Here is a 24,361-nt window from a genome sequence, read left to right on the forward strand (position 1 = left end):
CTGCCAAGTCCAACACCCGTTTCTCTTCAAAGGTCTAGCCCATAAAGAACCATCTCTTTCTGTCTTGACTGACAGCATTTATCTTGAATCTCAAAGCATCAAAACACTGTTGTTCCCCAAAAAGTTTTGTGAAATGATACTAATGTGTTCAATGACCTGCATTTGAGAGGTTGCATTTCTGAAGCTGATAAACTCCAGCAAACCCCACTAGTGAAGTCCATTTTCAGTATATAAATGTCATCTGCATTTGAAAAGGCACCCATTATTCACATCTGCAAAGGCATTTATAGTCTAAAGCAGACGCACAGAGGATTGGGGCTGGAGGCCCACATCTAGATGAAGACACCTAAGAAGAAGGGATTAAAAATGAGCTAATCTCAGTAGAAATGAGAAATGACTTTCAGCTCATTCTTACTTATGAATTCAGAATGAGTTCTAGGGGCAGAAATATAAGACTGTAAAATAGAAGCAAGTCTTTTTCCTCTTCTTTCTATTGCCACCACATAAACCAGTATGCTTCTATGCAGTTTCTTTATGGGATTATCCCTGACTTAGATTCTGTCAAACGAAAGCCTCAAGTACCATTTCTTCCATGAAATTTGTCCCTCTTCTATTGATTGAGATCATATCCATCAGACCTAAAATCTGGACTGCTGATTCACCAAAGAACTTCTAAAAAAGTGAGATTGTACCACGAATGTTAAATAAATCATTAGATACCATTAAATCACAAGGGAGAAAGCTATTCTATTTTCAATGATTTTTCTTATTTTCTGATTTAAGAAGCAAGTCTAGGTGACATGCTACTATGTCATTAGTATATTTCCAACACTTGCTAAGCATTCTTTTTATAAGGACTTAGTCTCAGAGCCAAGGAACAGGCAACACTATGAAGATAGAATTTAATAACACTATTTTGTTTATACCACTTTTATTTTTAGTTACTGTGTTTTTATGGCAAGTGAACTGGTTTTCCACTTGTAGTGCTAAAATAAAGTTTATTTTCTTAATTCATCTATTTGAAATATTAAAGTTAAGATGGATCAACTGTGTAAGTGGTATATAGATAAAAAAGAAATTATGAAGGTGGGTTGGAAATGATGAGAGATACTAGTTACTATATAATCTAAAAACAGGACATTTAAAAAATATCCTTCCACTACCTCAAGGTAGAGTTAATCTCTCCCCCATATGTAGTTTCACCACCCTGTTTGTACCTCTAACACAGCATGAATTCATCTTCTTTGAATAGCAGTTATATACAGTTCTCATTTTCCCTAAATGGAGTTAGCTCTTAGAAGTCTTGCTCATCTTTGTATAACCCCCCTATGTTATATATAATACATTCTCTGTGAATGTTTGTTGAATTGGAAACCTGATTTACCTCAATTCCCCTTGTGGAATACTGGTAGTCACTTTAAGGATCCTCAAGGCTAACACAGCATAAGGTTTCTCTATACCTCATGGTTTTCATTACTTTACTTAAAGATCAGTCAATAAATAGTCAAGCTAAGAGAAGAACATGATTTTATATATAGAAAATCCTAAAAACTATTAGATCTAATCAATGAACTCATCCAAAATTGACATATAAAAATCAGTAGTATTTCTGTACACTAACAATGAGTTTTCTGAGAAAAGAGAAATCAATGCTATTTACAATTGTATCAGAAAAAAATAAAATACTTAGGAAAAAATTTAACTAAGGAAGTGAAAGATCTCTACTCTGAAAACTATAAAGACATTGCTGAAAGAAACAGAAGGAATCACAAATAAATGGAAAAGTATCCTCTGTTCATGGATTGGAAGAATTAATAGTTAAAAAGTAAATATTATCAAAAGCTGTCTATAGGTTCAATGCAATCTATATCAAGATTCCAATGCTATTTCTTATAAAAAGGAGAAAAAAAGTACTAAAATTAATACAGGCCACAAAAGACCCTAAATAGCCAAATAAATTCTGAGGAAAAAAAAAAGAACAAAGCAGGAAACATCACGCTTCCTGATTTCAAGCTATACTATAAAGCTATAGAAATCAAAACTTTTTATATGATACTGATATAAAAAGAGACAAATAAATCAATGGAACAGAATCAAGAGCCCAGAAATAAACCCGAGCTTATATGCTCAACTGATATTAGTAAAGGGAGCCAATAATAATCAATGGAGAAAAGAAAACCTTTGAATAAATGGTGCTGGGATAACTGGATAGTCACATGTAAAAGAATGAAATTGGACCCATATTTTACACGACTAAAAAAAATTAACTCAAGTTGGATTGGAAACTTAAATGTGAGACCTGAAACCATGAAACTCCTAGAAGACAATACAAGAATATAACTCCTTTGCATGGGTCTTGGTAATGATATTTTGGATATGACAACTAAAGTACATGCAACAAAGTCGAAAATAAACAGGTAGGATTACATCAAACTAAAAAGCTTCTGCACAGCAAAAGAAATGATGAGCAAAGTGAAAAAACAACCTATAGAATATGAATAAACATTTGCAAACCATATTAAGGGGTTAAGATCCAAAATATTAAAGAACTCACAAAAGCCAATCCAACAAACAAACAAACAAACAAAAAACAAATTTTAAAAATGAACAAAGGACCTGAGTAAATGTTTCTCCAAAGAAGATTTACAAAAGTCCAACAGATAGGTACATGAAAAGATGCTCAACATCACATGTCTTTAGGGAAATGCAAATGAAAACCGCAGTTTGATAGCACCTCACATCTTTTAGAATGGCCATCATCAAAAGGACAAGATACAACAAATGCTGGCAAGGATAGAGAAAAAGGGAATCCTTGTGCACTGTTGGTGGGATTATAAACTGGTACAGCCACTATGTAAGACAATATGGAGGATCCTGAAAAAATTTAAAAAAGAACTACCACTTGATCCAATTTCACTCCTGGGAATATACCCAAAGAAAAGGAAAATACAAACTTGAAAAGATATCTGCATCCCCACCTTTACGGGAGCATAATTTACAACAGCCAAGACATGGAAATAACTTAATTGTCCATCAATGGAAGAAGAGAAAAAGAAGTTTAAAATATACACATATCATATATATATATATAGAAATATAATCCAGTGAAAATAAAATGAGGAAACCTTAATTAGTATTTGTGACAACATGATGAACCTCAAAGGTATTACATTAAATGAAATAAATCAGATATAGGAAGACAAATATTGTATGGCCTCACTTCTCCCTTATAAATGGAATCCCCAAAACAAATAAACAAAACAACAGCAACAACAACAAAAACCCAAACTCATAGAAAAAGAGATCAGATTTCTGATTATCAGAGGCGGGAGGAGGCAGGGAATTGAAGAAATGTCAAAAGTAACACGTTTCCAGTTATAAGATAAATAAGAACAAGGTATGTAATGTACAACATGATGATAATAGCTAACACTGCTATATGATATATAGGAAAGTTGTTCAAAGAGTAAATCCTAAGAGTTCTCATCACAAGGAGAAAAATTTTTGCCTTTTTCCTTTCTTTTTTTAATTGCAGCCACATGAGAAGATGGATTTTTATCTCAACCAATTATAGTAATCATTTCACAATAAATGTAAATCAAATCTTCTATATGCCTTAAACTACATAATGCGTCAATTATTTCTCAGTAAAACTGGGGGGGGGACCCCTTCCACCATGCAAGCCTTTTAGGATATGCCCAAAAAACTGACATTACACTTCTATGATTTTAAAAGTTACAATAATTATAGGAAATTTAGATAACACATAAAATATGAAAGTAAATAAACCATAATTCCCCCACCTGCAGATTATTAACATTTTAGAGTGTTTTTTCCAGCCTTTTTGTTTTCAGTATTGAAAATACACTTGTGTATTAAATTGTATTCCTACCTTTTATCTCACTCATCCTCACAATCATTCTTGTGCACCTTGTCTTGTACTTGGTTTCTATATATCAGCCACATGAATAACTAGAAATGTAGAAACATCAAGAAACACAGAAGTATGAGTATAAATGCCCTTTATAGCCTTTTGTCCAGCAGGGGATTCCATGACTTTAAAAGATACATAATGAGTTTCAAAAAAGATGTGACAAATGTCTCTTTAGATAGAGAACATCAATGGTGGCAGTTTCCAATTAAGGATAGTCACAGGACCATAGACTATGTGGGCTAGAAAAAAGGCTTCAAACATGCCTTTATAGACTAGGGATCAAAGGTCAAGACAGTTAATGGTTTAGCAAAGAACATTCATTAGGAACAGCAGGATCTATTATCTAGACTCAAAGCCAGATGGAGATTAAATATTTCACATTATAATGTAAGTCAATTGGAAACACAGGTGAATATTCACACGACTTGAGAATAGCATGTCTGTTACTAAATGAGGAACATCTGCAAAGCTCAAAATAAATCCCGTATGAAAATACTTTCTCATAGAAGTGCCCATCCAGGAACTTGTGACTACCATCCTCCTGAATTTTGATTTTCCTCTTCTCTCAACTGTCAACCCTTTTCTAATTTTGTGCATTTTATTCCATATTTCAGTTATTTCTATTTTCCTTCCTATAAATGCATAACATACACAATCTCTATTTAAAATTTTCTGTACAGAGATCTAAGCTCTTCAGAGGACAACAGCTGTTATACATTAGAAATAAATGAGTTTATTGAAAGTTGAGTTAGATTGAGATAGTTGGTATTCCTTGGAATTACTTTCATTTTGGCCTTTTTGCTACCTAATCACTTGATTACTGTTTTAATAATAACTTAGAAACCATATCATCTGGAAGTATTAAGCATCTGACACTGCCACATTGCTAATTACACTTGATTTCTTAAAGCACCTTCCAATAAACAGCTTGTCTGGTTATCCCACCCTCTAATCACTCTACTTTCTAAATTTCAGGTACTGCTTCCCACTAATTTCCTCTAGATCTTAGTATTACCCACGGATCTGTTCACAGTCCTCTGCTCTTCCCTACTATGATGGGGGAAACCTTTCTCTTCTTCCTTTTCTAGGTTCTTTGGCTCATCTAAAAATTAAATTGATATAAGACAGATTAACAAGAGAAAAATAAACTTAATTTTCCAAGGATGGGAAGCTATAAAAATATGAGTCTTAAAAAAGTGACAAAAGCAGCCAGCTTTTATACCTTTGAGAAAAGGGAGCAACAAATTTGTGGACTACTGATGAGAATAAAGCAGTTGGGTTTGGGGCAGCAAATTAGTGAAAAAGTAACAAGATTTCTTTTAGATAGCTTTCCCAACCCTAAATTCTCTTTGATTGGTGATAAAGGATACCTTTTACCCTCTGGTACAGGGAGATTACCTTTCACAAGGAAGATTTATTTCCTGCTTTCAGGGCACAAAGGAGGGTCAGGTGTCCTGGCACCAACCATTTCTTTTTTTATTTTGGTAATGATTTTTATTTTTTCCATCATAACTGCTTTACAGTGTTCTGTCAATTTTCTACTGTACGGCAGGGTAACCCAGTCTCACACACAAACACACACACACACACACACACACACATTATCATGCTCTTCTTCTCACATTATCATGCTCCATCATAAGTGACTAGATACAGTTCTCAGTGCTACACAGCAGGATCTCATTGATTAACCATTCCAAAGGCAATAGTCTGCATCTATTAACCCCAAATTTCCAGTCCATCCTGCTCCCTCCCCCTCCGAAAACAAAACAGAAGTCTATTCTCCAAGTCCATGATTTTCTTTTCTGTGAAAAGGCTCATTTGTGCCTTATATTAGACTTGAGATATGTGATATCACATGTTATTTGTCCTTGTCTTTCTGACTCATTTCACTTAGTATGAGCGTCTTTAGTTCCATCCATGTTGCTGCAAATGGCATTACTTTGTTCTTTTTTATGGCTGAGTAGTATTCCATTGTGTATATATGCCACATCTTCCTAATCCAATCATCTGTCGATGGACATTTAGGTTGTTTCCATGTCTTGGCTATTGTGAATAGTGCTTCAATGAACATACAGGTTCATGTGTCTTTTTCAAGGAAAGTTTTGTCAGGATCTATGCCCAAGAGTGGGACTGCTGGGTCATATGGTAGTTCTATGTATAGTTTTCCAAGGTACCTCCATATTGACCTTCATAGTGGTTGTACCAATGTGGATTCCCACCAACAGTGTAGGAGGGTTCCCTTTTCTCTACACTCTCTCCAGCATTTGCTATTTGTTAATTGTTGACTTATTAATGAAGGCCATTCTGACTGGTGTGAAGTGGTACCTCACAGTTGTTTTGATTTGCATTTCTCTAATAATCAGTGATGTTGAGCATTTTTTCATGTACCTGTTGGTCATCTGGATATCCTCTTTGGAGAAATGTCTCTTCAGGTCTTTTGCCCATTTTTCCATTGGGTTGTTGGCTTTTTGCTGTTTAGTTGTATAAGTTGTTTCTATAATTCATTTGAGATTTTAAGCCCTTGTCAGTTGCATCATTTGAAACTATTTTCTCCCATTCCACAGGTTGCCTTTCTTTTCTTTTTTTTTTTTTTAATGGTTTCTTTTGCTGTGCAAAAGCTTGTCAGTTTAATTAGGCCACATTGATCTATTTTTGCTTTTATTGTTGTTGCCTTGGGAGACTGTCCTGAGAAAACATTTGTAAGATTGATGTTAGAGAATGTTTTGCCTATGTTCTCTTCTAGGAGTTTGATGGTGTTTAAGATTTCTGCTCTTATGTTTAAGTCTTTAAGCCATTTTGAGTTTATTTTCATGCATGGTGTGAGGGTGTGTTCCAATTTCATTGATTTACATGTGGCTGTCCAGGTTTCCCAACACCACTTACCGAAAACACTGTCTTTTTCTCATTTTATATTCTTGACTCCTTTGTTGACCATTAATTGACCATAGGTGTCTTGGTGTATTTCTGGGTTCTCTATTCTGTTCCATTGGTCTGTATGTCTGTTTTGGTGCCAGTACCACACTGTCTTGATGATTGTGGCTTTGTAATACTGCCTGAAGCCCTGGAGAGTTATGCCTCCTGCTTGGTTTTTGTTCTTCAGGATGGCTTTGGCAATTCTGAGTCTTTTGTGGTTCCATATAAATTTTTGGATTGTTTGTTCTAGTTCTGTGAAAAATGTCATGGGTAATTTGATAGGGATTGGATTGAATCTGTAGGTTGTTTTGGGTAGTATGGCCATTTTTACAGTATTAATTTTTCCAACCCAGGAGCATGGACTATCTTTCCATTTCTTTGAATACTCTTTAATTTCCTTGATTAATGTTTTATAGTTCTCAGCCTATAAGTCTTTAACCTCCTTGGTCAGGTTTATTTGCAGGTATTAAATTTTGGGGGTGCAATTTTAAAAGGTATTGTATTTTTGTATTCTTTTCTAATATTTCATTGTTAGTATACAGAAAGGCAACCAATTTCTGAATGTTAATCTTATATCCTGCTACTTTGCTGAATTTGTTGATTAGTGCAAGCAGTTTTGGGGTTGAGTTTTTAGGGTTTTCTATATGTAGTATCATGTCATTTGCCTACAGTGACAATTTTACCTCTTCTCTTCCAATTTGAATATCCTTTATTTCTTTTGTTTGTCTGACTGCTGTGGCTAGGACTTCCAGTACTATGTTGAATAACAGTGGTGAGAGTGGGCATCCTTGTCTTGTTCCAGATTTTAGTGGGAAGGCCTTCAGCTTTTCTCTATTGAATATTATATTTGCTGTGGGTTTGTCATAAATGGCTTTGATTATATTAAGGTATGTCCCCTCTATACCCACTTTGGTAAGAGTTTTTATCATGAATGGATGTTGGACTTTGTCAAATGCTTTTTCTGTATCTATTGAGATGATCATGTGTTTTCAACCATTTCTTACATAACTTTAATTCAAAAAAATCAATATGCCAAAGTGCCATATTTTCAGTGGCATAATTTGTTCAGCTTCACTGTTAAAATCCTTTATTCCTAGAGAATTCATCTGCATTCATTACATTTGCTACCTACTTATTAGTTAATTATTAATTAAACTTCTCAAGCTCTAAGTTTTTTCCCCAATTCCAGTCATAACTTCTTAAGCTGTCTGCAGAATGTCCCCAGTTATACATCTTCCTAGCATCATATAAATAATTCAGTTGCAGGCGTTCTCATTGTGGCTCATCTTTTAAGAACTCAAAGTAGTCTCCATGAATTTGTGGGTCCAATCCCTGGCCTCGCTCAGTGGGTTCATGCTCTAGCATCACTGCAAGCTGCAGTAGAGGTCACAGATGTGGCTCAGATCTGGTTGTTTCTATAGCTGTAGCGCAGGCCTCTTCTGCAGCTCCAATTTGACCCATGGACTAGGAACTTCCATATGCCACAGGTGCAGCAATAGAAAGGAAAAAAATTCAATTTCATTGTATTCCATCCCCCTTCATTTCCTTTTCTTTTCTTCTTCTTCTTTTTTTTTTTTTTGGTTGTGCTTGTGGCATGTGGAAGTTCCCTGGGTCAGGGATCACACTCATACCACAGCAGCAACCCAGGCTGCTGCTGCAGTGACAACACCAGATCCTTAAACTGCTGTGCCACAGGGGAACTCCTCATTTTCTTTTTTTAACAGAGATCTCCTACAGATGACTCACAACCTTGGGACCATCCTTGGCTTCTCTTTCTAACTTATTATATTTAATCCTTGCCAAGTACTGTTGATTCTTCCTGGCTCCTCTTCCTAATATTCATAACTAGCTTCCCATGTTTCTAATTTCTAGATGAGATAAATTCCTGCAACACCTTCCTGTTAAAACTCTATTTCTCACTTATCTTGCACATGCCTACTAGAATAATCCTCCTAAAATATTACTCTCATCATGAAATTCCCTGATCAAAAAAAAAATCATTGAAGTATTTTTTTTAGATATTGTTACCTAAAAAATAAAGTTTGAACTTCACATTCAGATCCTCTACAATCTACTTCCAACCCAAGATTATTATTTTGGGACTGTCTGTAAGAAGTAGTGTGAGAAAGTAGAAAGAGAACTAGACCCTAAGTAAGGACATAAAGAATTAAAATTCCAATTTCTGCCACTTGCTAGTTGTGTGATTTTGGACAAGTCACTTAACCTCTATGAACCTCAACTTCCTTATCTAGAATATAAAGATGATAATAATGTTTTTATATAGCTGGGTAAATACAAATTAAGTCAACAAATATTAACATGCTTGACACATGGTAGGCATTCAAAGTCATCTGAATCTGAATATAAGCTCTTTTCTATCTCTGAAGTTTGATAATTCTCTTCCCTAGTCAGTCCCCCCATTCCATTCCAATTACCATATTCACTTGTTCCAAATAATAATCCTTCCATTTACTTTTGTCTTTTAACACCTGCACAAATATTAGCATCCATCAAGTTCTTTTCAAAACCTACCTATTCTGTAAAGTCCATAACAAAAACCTCAGCTAAAAATACTCATTGCCTCTTTTAGCACCTAGGTCTCCTATTTGCTGTTCTCTATCATAAAATTTTCATGTACTCACAATGTATCATCCTAGCAATATAATAGTCTCCTTGAAGGCTACTACTCTGCATTGCTTCTCTTTGTATCTTTCAGCTTTTATTCAGTCATTCATGGAAAGTCCTCTTTAATGAGGACTGAATTTCACTGAGTTCTAAAAGGGTGAGTAGAAGTTGACAAGGCAAAGACAGGAAAGGAGAGCTTTAGGCAGAAGGAACACCTTGTGTGAAGGGCCTGAGAAAGAAACAGCTTGACCAATTAGAGTAACTGAAAAAAGAGATGAGGTAGAGAAACAGAAAGAGACCAGATGAGACTGACTTTACTGAAACACAGTAAAGTAGGAGAGAAGGGGAAGCAGTTGCTTCCCCTGAGTATATTTTACCAAAGTACCATTTTTAAGGTACTAATAATATATTGCCATTTTAAGGTATTAATAATATATTAATACCACAATGAAAAAAGACTTCAAAGGTAGTAATATGAAAGCTACCAGAGAAGATAGTTAAACGGTGGTGCTCTTTTTAAACTGTAGCTTTTCTGTCAACCAATGGCCAGGCTCCCTTGGTCTACTCCCTCCTTAATCATCTCCCCACCTCCTGCTGATATTTAAATCCATCTAGGCTGAGGTTCGGTCATGCTGGGCTCTCCAAGGCCACAGAAAAAAGTTACAGTTTATGCAAGTGAGTGTATGATCTTGCTTACATTCTAATAAGATCACGCTCTGCCATGTGAACCATGCTTTCTTTAGAGGTGAGAGCACTTAGAAGAAGATTGTAGACTCCAAACGGTTTTCTTCTGAGTTTCAGCCAAGAGTAAACAGCTTAGCACATATTAGGCCCACCCCAACCTGTCCCAAATGTGATGCTGTATTGGAGTTTATGACACTGTAGAGCACAATAACACAGACATGAAGAAGTCATATTTTCTATTCACTTAAATCAGTGGAAGTCTTCCTTTCACAGTTTCCCCTTATCTAACCCTTCAGCTATTGCAATATGAACTGTCTCCAAACCATCTGAGGTTGTAACTTCCCTGTGCTCTGTCTCAGCACAAATACAGACTCTTTCTGGGAAAGTCTGAGGAAAGCTCATGAGATATTTGTATATTTTATTTAGTTTTTCAAGTGGAAAAAACAATAGACATTTCCATGTTTAAAAAGAAAAAAACAAATCTGTTGACTCTTATACACAAATAACTCAAACCAGCTGACCTTTAAAATGTCAAACTTCACATGTGGTCAAGCCTTAGACAGACTCTAAGCTAAATTTGGGGAAAAAAATAATTTAGATAATGAGCTGGTAAAGCAAATAAAGTAAAATATTTGGATGATGATTCAGTTGAGTAACCACTAGTGACCCCAAACTGCCACTTGTTACGGATAGATGCCTTGTAAGATTTTTAACTTGGTAGAGTTCAGAAACAACCCAATTATAGTGCGTGTCTTTCCAAATTGACCAGAGGCTAGAAGCAAGATGAGAAGAAGGCCTGATCCACTCGAGACTGAAATTCAGAGGCCTTAGGGAATACCAGAAATAAGTCTATCACACACATGATTCATTTACTCCTGGCTTAAGTAATGAGTTTTTCAGATTAGAGATGAGACCTTTATAGGACTGAAAAATTATGGACTTTCACCTCTCCATACATTTCCTACCATGTAAGTCAAAACAAAAACAATGCTAACCTGTAATAGAAAAAAAAAAGTGTTAGAAAGCCCAACAAATTTCTAAGTTTCCCTATGGTGGACACTTTCATACTTTCAAAAAGCATATATATATTTTAAAATATAGTGTACCTATTTTCACTAGCACCCTAAACATATTTTAGTTTGCCTTTCAGGTAATCAGCACTATCTGGATCCCCAGAGCTACACTGTTTCGGTTTCTTATCATTAAAATTCCCTGACTTTTATAAAGTTTCTATTGTGGAATGTCTTCGGTAAGTTCTTTTTCTTTTGCATAAATCAAAGTCACTTTATATCACTAGACAATTGACTATCAGTAATTGAGAGAAAAAGGGAGAGAGAGAATATCACTTCCTGAGACTCCTGCTGGGTCTTTTCATCCCTCACACAACAAACTACTCAAGGCTAAGCATGACATATATGTTTATGCACCATGAAAAATTTATCTTGGCTTATGGAAATCTATGTAAAGCCAAGTTTACGCAAGTCAAATCTCAGTAACCTGAGAACTTTCTATGCTAACATTTCTTTTTCCACCTAATCTTCAGTATCAGATAGAAATTATCCACTGTTCATATGTATTTCAGGTAGTTAATAGTTAGATTGGTCTGATACCCAATGTCAACTTTTGTGTGTGTGTGTGCCCAGACTTTCCCTATCAATAAAAAAAAGTCCCATAAATCTCAAGGTGGTAAATGGACAACTTTGTGTTCCTGGCTTTATTTTTCTAGGTAAGTGTTCATGTTCTCATTTGAGGTAAACTAAGAAGCAGCATGATGTAGCTTCTAGAAAGTACCCTTGATTGAAGACAGAATATACTGTAACATTCTGAAGACAGAATAATGTCCCCCTATTGCCTTCAGTCCCTGACCAATGATACAAAAGTTTGCATTCGAGTGCCCTCAAAGGCTCTTTGCAACTCTGACATTTTATAATTATGGGGTCTTTTCTAAATCAATGAAGTCAAAGATAGGGTTATATTAGCGTAAAATTAATAATTTGGTAACCCTGCACAGTCAAAGTGGGCTGACACTAAAAAACATGCTGACTTAAGCAATCTCTTTTCTTTTATCATTGCATCTCTTGAATCCTGGACAGTGCTTAACATGAATACTGGCTTGAAATGGACTTTTTTTGGTTGTCACAAGTATCTGAAACCACCCTGTAAATTTCTTCAGTGAATGAGCATTATTTTAGGAACAAAATGTATAGAGGCAAATGGCCATCAAACATGTTACATTTGTAAAATGAAATAAATTCCTGATGGTATGGAGCTCAGAGAGCCTGAGGAAAGGGATGAAGCAAAAAGATACAGTCATAAGAAGTCAGGTGCATGTTAAGTTTTAAAAAGTCATTTTACCCTAAAACCTTAAATGAAGCCAATAGAGTTTTTAATCATGGAAGTAATCAAATTTGTATTTTATAAAGAAGCCTCTGATTCAATTAAAATAGTTTTGTGATATGATGCACAGAGCCACCAAAACAGAGAGGCTATATTTATTTCCTTGATTCAGAGCTGTTTAAAGCATGTAGATAACAACTGTAAGGAACACAGAATCACTGAAAAATAATTAGTCATATTCATGCATCCATCCAATTTACTCATTTAATTAACAAATTTTACTTAGTACTTAGTACTGTGTGCCAGGCACCAGAGTTACCAAGATTAAAAACAGCAACAAAGTTTATTCTTTCAAATTCTATATAATTTATAGAAGAATTATAAATGATATTTATTTTTAATTTATGTTATTGCTTTTGTTGTTGGTTCTATTCGTGATCTCAATTCCAGAGGATAGAATTAATTATACTCAGTTCATGATATATTGCCATCATGGATCTTTGCAAAAGCCCCTCCCTTACTGCATTTATTTTTAAATTTCTCTTTCACCCATACAACATTCAAGTCCCCCTATGCTAAGACACACAACAACTTAAATGTGTTTTATAGATTTTACATGGCTTTTATAAAGGCATATTATTGTAAGCATGTATTTTTAATTCATGTAAGTGGAATTGTTATATCACTATTTCTTTCACAATGTTTTTGTGATACAACCATGTTGCTGTGTATAACAACAGACTAGTTATTTTTAATTGTGTAATATTTTTGTGCTCATTTTATCTCTGTACTCTCCCACTAATGCACACCCAGATTGCTCCAACTCTCTCCACCACAAATTAAGCTGCAATGAATACCCTTGAACATGTCCCTTTATGGATTCACATGAGAATTTCAGTGCGAGTAAAAACACATGAGTGGAATTTCAAAATAAAAGAGTGAGGACACTCTTCATTTACTTTTCAGAATAGCTATCTACAGTCTGGGATAGCTATTCCCACGAGGGTTACTGTATCCTTCACACACCAGCACTTGTCTTTGTCAAACTTTGTAACTTTGCCAGTCTAATAGGTAGAAAGTAATATCTTGTTTTTACATTGTATCTTCAAAATTACTATTTTGAGCATATGTTTATTAGTTTTTAAGGTTTTCTTCTAAGTAAACTTTCTGTATCTTCACCTATTTTTCTCTTCTTGTTGATTCCAGGAGCATACCTAAATTATTTATCTCTTATTGATTACAGAAATTTCCAATATATTCTCTTTCTGCTGCCTTTCATTTTTGGCCCTGGAGTGTTCACTGCACAAAAGTCCTTAACTTTAATTTATCAAAGTTTCCTTTATGCATTATGTCTAAAATTTTGTGAAGTCATTTATTGAGCCCTTAGATCACACAGATACTCACTTACACTTTCTTCTATTAACCTTACAGACTTAACTTTCATTTGAAGTCCATACATTTGTGGTGCCACCTTATTACACATGGGTAACACAGATACGTAGATCTTTTTTTGAAATCTCTATTCCACTCCATTGAGCTGTTTACATGACATTGCATCACTGTTTATGCAATAAATAAAACTTTGCTATTGTCTTTCCTTCTTCCTTTCTTCTAATACTTAGCTCAAAGTACTGGCAAAATCCCCATCCAAAAACACTTAATATTTCCCAGAAAAGGAAGACAACCATCCTAGCTCTATTTAATTAAGTCCTACCCCTAATCAGCAAACACATAAAAATATTAGTTCCCCAAAATACAGTCCCATTTGATGTAGTTTTCTCTTAATGTATTTGTAAGATCGATATTTTGGGGGACAACTCCATGTGGGTATGTTCTTTGTTTAGAGATCAAAACATTCCTGATACAAATGATCTTTTTAAGATAATAAATTTATATACTAATTGAAAGGTAACAGTAACACTATTGTGTTGAACTGTGTGTGTATTCTACCAAGCAAAAAAAAAATATTATGAATTTTTTTTCTTACAAGGGCTCCAAATGACTTCCACTGCACAATATAATTTTGCAATGATTTGTATAAAACAAGTGAGAATGATAGTAATCTACATTTATAAACTTAAGGCTTATTATGGCTTCCATCAATAGGAAGCTGTAGTATAACCCCTGCTGAGAAAGCTCTCAACTTAGTAACACAAATGGACAGTATTCATAATTTTCTGCATTTTTTTTCTTTGTCTTTTTAGGGCTGCATATGAAGCACATGGAAGTTCCTAGGCTAGGGGTGGAATCAGAGCTGCAGCTGCCAGCCTACACCGCAGCAATATCAACATAGGATCCAAGCCCTGTCTGCGACCTACACCACAGCTCATGGCAATTCCGGAACTTTAACCCACTGAGTGAGGCCAGGGATCAAACCTGCATCCTCATGGATACTAGTCGGGTTCATTACCACTGAGCCACAATGGGAACGTCAATACGTTTCTACATTTGAGCTAGATAACCATGATTACATGCCAAACTGACCTGAATAAACAAGCAATCTTCCATATAGATCAACTTCAAATTACAACTTTGACACAAACAAAGATCTTTCAGAAGAATGCTGCCTTCCAAGCTGATTGACTGATTTCAGAATATTCCTCCAATATATCGCCATCGGATAATGTTCAAGGAATTTCCTGCTCACAAATGCCTTTGTTTCTGAAGGTAAATTCTTGTGTATAGTGAAGATACTGCCTCCAAAGTAAAATAACCAGGCTTACAAAACTTTAAAAAGTGTCTACAAAAATAGTACTTCTGAATTAAATGCTCTTAATGGTCACATCTTAGTAATAGCAAAACGTAAACTTCAAATTTGCTTTACCAAATGTGAACAAGTTCTAAAAACAAGGACTTTGCCAATATCAAAAAAATAATGGGCTTGTATTTTTCACTGGAATTTTCGAGAAGAAAATTTGCATAATGTCTTTAACCTGCCTTTCCACGTGTCTGTATTTTGCAAATATCCTCTACTGAGCAAGATAAATAAGAATGAAATAATTTCTCTAAAAAAAACCTGTATTCATCCTTATCATCCTCTATATTCTCACCACCAACACAACCAAGCATATATGTAGTGACAAAAGAAAAGTTCAATCTAGAGGGGAGCTTGAGTAAGCAAGGAAAATGATTTGAAACGTCAAATAAAACATATTTAATGTGAGCTTTTGAACGCCTACAGCACCTTTGTAGACAAAAAATTACCTAGTGATCATAGAAAGAGTTCATGAAAAATTTAGAATTATATTAGGCATAATAATTCAACTTTAGGCACAAATATATTCATTATGAAATAAATAAAAATCTTACTGTTTTGTTACCCTTAACTGTTAATAAGTATCTCTTCAGCTACAATCATTAACTGAAGCTTGAGTAAAGATGGACTATTTTCAAAGCAGAGAACTTATGCTGAATAAAGACGACATCAAACTTTTATTAACGGGAAAACGTAATGCTGTTGGTTTTGTTATTCCAGTGTTCGGTGTAGCAGCTTTACTAATCTAGTGTTCAATATAGCAGATGGAATGTTAGATATACTTCTTTGAAATAATCGACCTAATGATTATTCAAATAGAAGAATAATATATGAGTTACTTTTAGTATTTATGAAATTATAATATTATTTCACCAGTTTTACAAATGGAGAAACAGATTTAGGGATGATAAATATCATGTTCAAGTTCACATACCTAGTAAAAGGTAGAATCAGCATAACAACTATATAAAGTCAGAATGTTCTAATTTCATTTTAATTTTATCTTCAACTTTATTTCATAACTGGATTCCTTTTTCACTTTCTTTGGGTGACTATTTTTCAAGAGATTTTATTAAATTTAATGGAGAAACTAAAGAAGTTGCTGAGATAATACTATTTATGTATCTGACTGAATAATTGTGTACTTTGCTTCATATTTACAAAGTACAAACTACTGTGAGGAGAGAGGATTAAGATAGTGGAATAGAAGAACAGGAGCTCAACTTCTCTCCTAAAAACAACAAAATTCACAACTAAAACCTGAGCAATCCCCACCCAAATGCACCGGAAACCTTAAAAATGACACCCTACTCCAGAAGAAAAAGAGGAGGCCACATCAACAGGTAGGAGGGGTGATTTCGTGATATAAACAATCCCATACCTCACGGGTGGGAAGCTCCACAGACTGAAAACTAACTGGTTCACAGAGGCCCACCTACTGGAGTGAGAGTTCTGAGCCCCACATCAAACCCTCACGTGCGGGGATCCGGCACGGGGAGAAAGAGCCCCTGGAGCATCTGGCATTGAAGGCCAGTGGGGCTTGTGCATAGGAGCTGCACAGGACTGGGGGAAACAGAGACCCCATTCTTAAAAGGCGCACACAGACTTTCACGTGCACTGGATCCCAGGGCAGAGCGAGGTCTCCATAGGAATCTGGGTCAAACCTGACTGCAGTTCTTGGAGGACATCCTGGGAAAATAGGGGTGAACCTGGCTTGGTGTGGGGGAGGGACATTGAAGGCAAAACTCTCGGGAATATTCAGCAGCTGCCTTTCTCTGAAGGTGGCCATTTTGGGAAAATCTGGCCCCACCCGTCAGTCAGTGCCTAGAAGCCCCAGGGCAAACAAACAATCCTGGTGGGATCACAGCCCCGCCCCTCAGTAAACAGGCTCCCTAAAGACCCCTGAGGCACACAGCTGCCTCTAATCTCATCCAGAGACTAAGCCCCACCCACCAGAGGGATTAGAATCAGCTTCACCTACCAGGGGGCAGGCATCAGCCCCTCCCATCAGGAAGCCTACAGCAAGCCCCCATACTGACTTCAGCCACAAGGGGGGCAGACACCAGAAGTGAGAGAGGCCACAACTCTATTATCTGTCAAAAGGTCACCACACCAAAAACCTATAAAAATGAAAAGACAGAGGACTATGCCTCAGATGAGGGAGAAAGGAAAAACCCCAGAAAAAGCGCTAAGTGAGGAGGAGATTCTCAGCCTCCAGGAAAAAGGCTTTAGACTGTTGATGCTGAAGGTGTTGCAAGACATTGGGAATAAACTGGAGGCAAAGATGGATAACTTACAGGAAACACTGACCAAAGAGATGCAAGGTATAAAACTTAAACAAGAAGAGATGCAAAACACAATAACTGAAATAAAAACTTCACTAGAAGCAGCGAACAGCAGCATACAGGAGGCAGAAGAACAAACAAGCGAGGTGGAGGACAGATGCGTGGAAATTACGGATGCAGAACAGAAAAGAGAAAAAAGACTGAAAACAAATGAAGAGAGTCTCAGAGAACTCTGGGACAACGTGAAACGCTCCAACATCCGTACTATAGGGGTGGCAGAAGGAGAAGAGAGAGAGAAGGGGACGGAAAACATATTCCAAGAGATAATAGCCGAAAACTTCCCTAACATGGGGAAGGAACCACTCACTCAAATCCAGGAAGCACAACGAGTACCATGTAAAATAAACCCAAGGAGGAATACACCGAGACACATACTAATCAAACTGACCAAAATTAAAGACAAAGAGAAAATCTTGAAAGCAGCCAGGGAAAAGAAACAAGTAACATACAAGGGAACCCCGATAAGGTTATCGGCAGATTTTTCAGCAGAAACTCTGCAGGCCAGAAGGGAGTGGCACCATATACTTAACGTGATGAAAGGAAAAAACCTCCAACCAAGACTACTCTACCCAGCAAGGCTCTCCGTTCAGATTTGAAGGAGAAATCAAAACCTTCACAGATAAGCAAAAGCTGAGAGAATTCAGCAACACCAAACCAGCCTTGCAACAAATACTAAAGGAACTTCTCTAGGCAGAAAAGAAAAGGCCTCAATCAGAAACAAAAATGCCACAAATGACAAGGCTCACCAGTAAAGATACGAAATCGTCCATGCACAATTATACCACCAAAATCAGAAATCCTGAGAAGAGGTGGGTACAAATGCAGGACACTGGAGATGAACTTGCAACTAAGAGAACAACAACTTAAAACAATCTCATATGCATATAGACTCACATCAAAACTTCAGAATAACTGCAAACCAAAAATCTATGATTGATACACAAACAAGGAATGTCCGAAGAAGAAACATATCTCGTAGTAAATAAGTGCGTAATCCACCATGAAGGGGGTCATTTGACATCATTCTTGGAATGCTGAAGTCTTCTTACATCTGATTCTGATTTCCTCTCCATCAAAGAATTTATGATAACTATAATGAAATAATGCAACTGTACAATTAAATAATACAGTTCTACAATTGTATTATTAATAACCATTTCTCTCCATGGTACAATGTAAGGTCTATAATGTCTTGTTTATCACATCACCTAGAATGGTGTAATGCCAATATTGAAGAATCAATGAGATGTAACAAATTGTGAGGACATATTTATATAGTTACACTGTTTTCTAACCAATTTATGTATTTTATATTTTACTTATTTTCAGAGGGTATATTATTTTTGTTATTCTTACCAGTTGTTATTTTTTTTATTGTGCCATATAAAATATTTAATGGTATATAAGGCTTTCTTAATTTTAGTTGTATCATATATACAATTTTAATATAATGCTAATTTTTAAAGAAAAATTGAAATGTAATAGATAATGCTAAAGAGTAAAATGAAAGCCATACAAAATGGGATAAATTATAGAATAAATTTCCCATTTGTCTCAGCATATTTTCCATTCCACCTCTCCAGAGGGAATCACTTAATATTTCTTAAGATCCATGATATAATAATCTGTGTGAATGTAATTATGTTTAAATATATGTATTTTATTTTGTAAAAAAAACAACACACAAATGTACAAAAAAAAAAAAACTTCTATGAGATCACAGTAGGTCAAAGAAAAGAAACAATAGCCACCTCTTTTCATAAGACTTTTGCTCTTCTTTCTTCTTGGCTATTTCTCTGTATTTCCATCAGAGGAAGGGATTAGAAAGAGAATAAGTATTTACAGAAAAACACATGCATATATATTCAGGTAGTCCTCTCTCATATAGACATATTTGAGACACAGCTCATGTGTTTCAAGAGCTATAAAAGCAGTAGCGAGTGGTATATGGGTATGTTATTCAAGAAACAACTGTAGAGGCTGTAACTAGGTTAAGCTTCCAGCACTCTGTTCACCCAAACAAACTGCTGGACCTGAGGATTTCTTTAAAAAATCAGAAGCATTCAGATGCCAAAAACTTGAGATATTAAAGGAATATTATAATTAATTCACCTTACAGAAGAAGTCTAACCAATCAATGCTGGTTTTAGAAGTAGAGTGGAACTTGAAAGATTGTTTTCCCTCCTATAATAAGGTAAAATTAAGTTGTCAGGTCTTGATTCACTTTTTCATTAAAACTCATCACTTATCTCACCCCTCTACTCTATTTCCTACTTCAGCATCAGTTCAGACATCCTTACCTCACATGAGATTTACCATAACAACCTCTAATACAGACTTCTTAATTTTGGTCTCTCATCCTACAAACAGAACTCAGACATGGTGGTATTATATTTTTCTCCATAGGATCTTAGAGACCTCAGAGGAAAGGACCACGTTTCATATTTCTCCTGTATCCCCAACAAAGGCAAGTACAACAATAGCTAATATTAGTTAATATGCATTAACTAAATGCTCATTCTATGCCAGGTACTATACTAAATGCTTTACATGTATTAACTCATTTAATCCTTACAACTACCTAATGAGGTAACTACTATTATAATTCGCATTTCACAGGCAAGACTTACCAAAGGCCACATGGCTAGTAAACAATGGGGATAAAGCCAGGGATTAATAGCCAAGTAATCTAGTACCAGAACCTGTATTCCACTATCTTTCCTGAAGGCTAGGGAGGGGTGGAGGCTTGTGAGGAGGGGAAGTGCATATTAAATTTCTCAACAAGAACTTAGCTTGGGTGGCTGGGAATATATTCAAAATTTAATATACTTTTAAAAGACAACTGTTAAGCATAGCTAAGCTGTGTTTTGCACATACTGCCATCTCCCTATTTGTAGTTTGGCAACATAATCATTTCTCACACCTGAGGTAAGGAACTGTTTGTACCCTAATAAAAACAGATTTGACAGTTGTTGCTAGCTGTGGTAGGCTAAAAAATAGTCCCCTCAAAATATCCACATCAAATCTTTGAAGCCTGTAAATGTTACCATATTTGAAAAAAGGCTTTTGCAGATGTAGTAAGTTAATAAGGACTTGAGATGAAATCATCCTGAAGTATATGGGTGTGCCTCTAAGTCCAGTGACAAGTGGATAAGAGACATAGAGAAGAGATAGAAGAGGAGGAGACAATGTTACCACAGAGGCAAAAACTGGAGTGATGCATCCATAAAACACGGAACACCTGAAGCCACCAAAAGCTGGAAAGGGCAAGGAACAGAAACCCTCCTAGGGCTTTAAAATGGAGCCAGACCAATCATCACCTTGATTTTGGACTTCTGGCCTCCAGAACTATGAGGGAATAAACGTCTATTGTTTTATGCCACTATGTTTATAGTAGTTTGTTACAGTCACAGGAAACTAATACACTATCCATCTGCTCTCTACAACAGACTGCAAGCTTCTTGAACTGGGAACTGTGTTTTCTGTATCCTCATAGTCTTTATTTTTTCAATCTAGTGTGGTTCCTAAGAACCATGGCTATAATGGCAATAATATGGGGAAATAAAGGTGTAAATGGAAAATAGGAGGCTGATTTACTACAAAAAAATGTGACCTTGGCATATAATCTATTCATTCAATAATCATACACTGGCAACCTACTATGTGCCAGGCAAGGAACCGAGTAACTGGGAAGTCAATCATGAAAACAATAATCATAGTCCTTGCACACATTTCATTCTGAGTGACTTATACTATCTTGTAATTAATACTCTAACAATGGAAGAACAATATTTATTATAAATTTACAGGAAGGACAGCTCCATGGTGGTAGAATCTCGGAAGCAAATCACTTAATTTCTTTGAGACCTTTTCATAAAACAAATAATAAATAACAGAGGTGATACAAACACTGCCCGCTTTACAGAACTGTTATGCGCTCATTTAAAATAGGTTCTTTTTTTGGTCTTTTATTTTTTAGGGCTGCACCTGGGACACATGGAGGTTCCCAGGCTAGGAGTCCAATCAGAGCTGTAGCCACTGGCCTATGCAACACCCACAGCAACACTAGATCCAAGCCGCGACTGCAACCTACACCACAGCTCACAGCAACAGTGGATCCTTAACTCACTGAGCAAGGCTAGGGATCGAACCTGCATGCTCATGGATACTAGTCAGATTCCCTTCCACTGAGCCACTACGGGAACTCCTAAAATAGGTTCTTTGTGGACCTTCCACTGTGGCACCATGGGATCGGCGGTGGTTTGGGAGCACTGGGACTTAGGTTCAATTCCCAGCCTGGCACAGTGGATCTGGTGTTACCGCAGCTTCAGCTTAATTCAGGGCTATGGCTCGGATCTGATCCCTGGCCCAAGAGCTCCATATGCCATAGGGCAGCCCAAAATGAAAAAATAAAATAGGTTCTTTGAAGTGATAATATATACTTCTTATAAAATGCCTACATGTACCAAACATTGTCTCTGTGTTTTACAAAAATTATCTCATTTAACTCTTATGACAACCTAATGATTATTTATGTATATATATGAATTATATGTTAGTTATAGTGTATATGTGTATGTGCGTGTGTGTGTATATATATGTATATAAAATATTATTTCACCAGTTTTACAAATGGAGAAACAGATTTAGGGATGATAAATATCATGCCTGAATCCACCTAGGTAGTAGTAAAAGGTATAACCAGCATTTGAACCAGGCTTAATTCCACACCTTGAGGTCTTAACCAGAAATATATACTTGTTTAAAAAGGTACAAATATTGTTAGATAAAGTCTTCAATAAGTATTTGTTAAATAAACATGCATCTTTGCAAAGCAGGAATAAGAAATAAAGGAAAAGGGCTACAGTCTCAAAGAAATGATTTTCCATCAGCAAGCTATCAAACAAACAAACAAACAAAAAGAGGTGTACAGTGGTAGCAACAGAAGTGGGGGGGGAAAGACTGCCAGTCTGGTGCTGTTTTGCCAGAACTGCCTTTTTTTTTTCATTGAAGGATAGCTCATTTACAATGCTGTTAGTTTCAGGTGTACATCAGATTCAGCCACAGTTGCTTTTGACTACCGAGCAGCTTGCCCTGTGACTTTAAAATAACCGCTTTACTGGAGTTCCCATTGTGATGTAGCAGAAATGAATCCAACCAGGAACCATGAGGTTGCAGGTTCGATCCCTGGCCTCCTTCAGTGGGTTAAGGATCCGGCATTGCTGTGAGCTGTGGTGTAGGTTGCATATGCGGCTCAGATCTGGCATTGCTGTGACTGTGGTGTAGGCCAGCAGCTGTAGCTCCAAGTAGACCCCTAGCCTTTGGAACCTCCATATGCTGCGGTGTGGCCCTAAAACGCCAAAAAATAAAAATAAAAAAATTTAAAAATGAAATAAAATAATCAGCTTCTGTTTGTCTAATAAGTAATCTTACAATAAATTTAATTTTTTTTCTTTATAGGGCTACTCTGAGAAATTCACAGTAGTAAAGCATGTGGTAACTTTAAGATGATATCCTATTCTTCCTAATTGATTTAAAGCATCATAGAAGTCTCAACAATTGCAATGACCCAAAATTGGTTTGTCATAAATCCAATTACAGTTTTGATGCTATTTTTGCTGATTCTGTACTTGTAAATTTGTCTGCTTGCTAAAATACATTTGTAAACCCAAAGTCAATACTCATGGTGTCCCTGTGATTATCTGTGTACAAGTGTAGAATGGCAAAAAAAAATTAGATGTCCCACTCGCATGTTCCCAACTGAAGTGAAACAAGGTGATAGTCTACCTACCTTCTGCACTTTTTTTTTTTTTTCTTTTTAGGGCTGCACCTGTGGCATAGGGAAATTCCCAAGCTTGATTGGAGCTATAGTTGCCGGCCTACACCACAGCCACAGAAATGTGGTATCTTTTTGTTTGTTTGTTTGTTTGTTTGCCTTTTCTAGGGCCACTCCCGCGGCATATGGAGGTTCCCAGGCTAGGGTCTAATTGGAGCTGTAGCCTCCAGCCTACGCCACAGCCACAGCAACGCGGGATCCGAGCCACGTCTGCAACCTACACAGCTCATGGCAACGCCGGATCCTTAACCCACTGAGCAAGGCCAGGGATCGAACCAGCAACCTCATGGTTCCTGGTCAGATTCGTTAACCACTGCGCCACGACGAGAACTCTGCAATGTGGTATCTTTAACCCACTGAGTGAGGCCAGAGATAGAACCCTCATCCTCATGGATACTATTCTGGTTCGTAACCCACTGAGTCACAACAAGAACTTGGACAGTCTGCCTTTTTGTTTCAGCTTTCCAACTGTAAACGAGTATGCTTTTTTTTTTTTTTTTCAGTCTATTTTGCGCCATGATTTTTGCAGTTTTTTGCTTTCTGTTGGTGACATCATTATTTAACACGGCCCCCCAAGCATAGTGCTAAAGTGCTCTCTAGTGTACCCAAGTGCAAGAAAGTTGATATCAGCCTTCCAGAGAAACTACATATAGCAGATAAGCTTCCATCAGGCAGTGAATTCTGGTTCTGTTGGCCTTGAGTTCAATGTTACTAAATCAATAATAGAGTACCTCCAGAAAAAAAGGCACTCTAAATAGTGCTAAAGTAACATTGATAGCATGTGGTAAAGCTACGGAAAAGACAGAAAAATGGGTAAATTTGTGGATTCATGAGATGATGCCCAATTTTTAAAAAAATGTAGTTGTGAGGCTGAAAGCCAAATAATTTACAGTCACAATACTCAGGATCAGGAAAATGTTACACCCTTC

General features: G+C 36.3%; 1 protein-coding gene across 7 annotated transcripts in view; it reads right to left on the reverse strand.

Annotated features, from left to right (window-relative positions):
* HPSE2 (heparanase 2 (inactive)) overlaps positions 1-24,361 on the reverse strand; it is a 760,216-nt gene that overhangs the window by 461,735 nt on the left and 274,120 nt on the right. For 2 of the 7 annotated variants that reach the window (XM_084995066.1, XM_084995065.1), the window contains exon 4: positions 3,893-3,972. The exons of the other annotated variants lie outside the window; for them this stretch is intronic. In XM_084995066.1, the coding sequence (XP_084851192.1) occupies positions 3,893-3,920 (28 nt within the window). In that variant the 5' untranslated portion in view covers positions 3,921-3,972. The remainder of the gene's footprint in view (positions 1-3,892; positions 3,973-24,361) is intronic. 7 annotated transcript variants of the gene reach the window in all.

This window comes from Sus scrofa, chromosome 14 (assembly GCF_054392235.1).
Source record: "Sus scrofa isolate SSC_HxYL_T2T_F1_AM1 chromosome 14, Sscrofa_HxYL_maternal_Yorkshire_Landrace_v2.0, whole genome shotgun sequence".
Classification (NCBI taxonomy): domain Eukaryota; kingdom Metazoa; phylum Chordata; class Mammalia; order Artiodactyla; family Suidae; genus Sus; species Sus scrofa.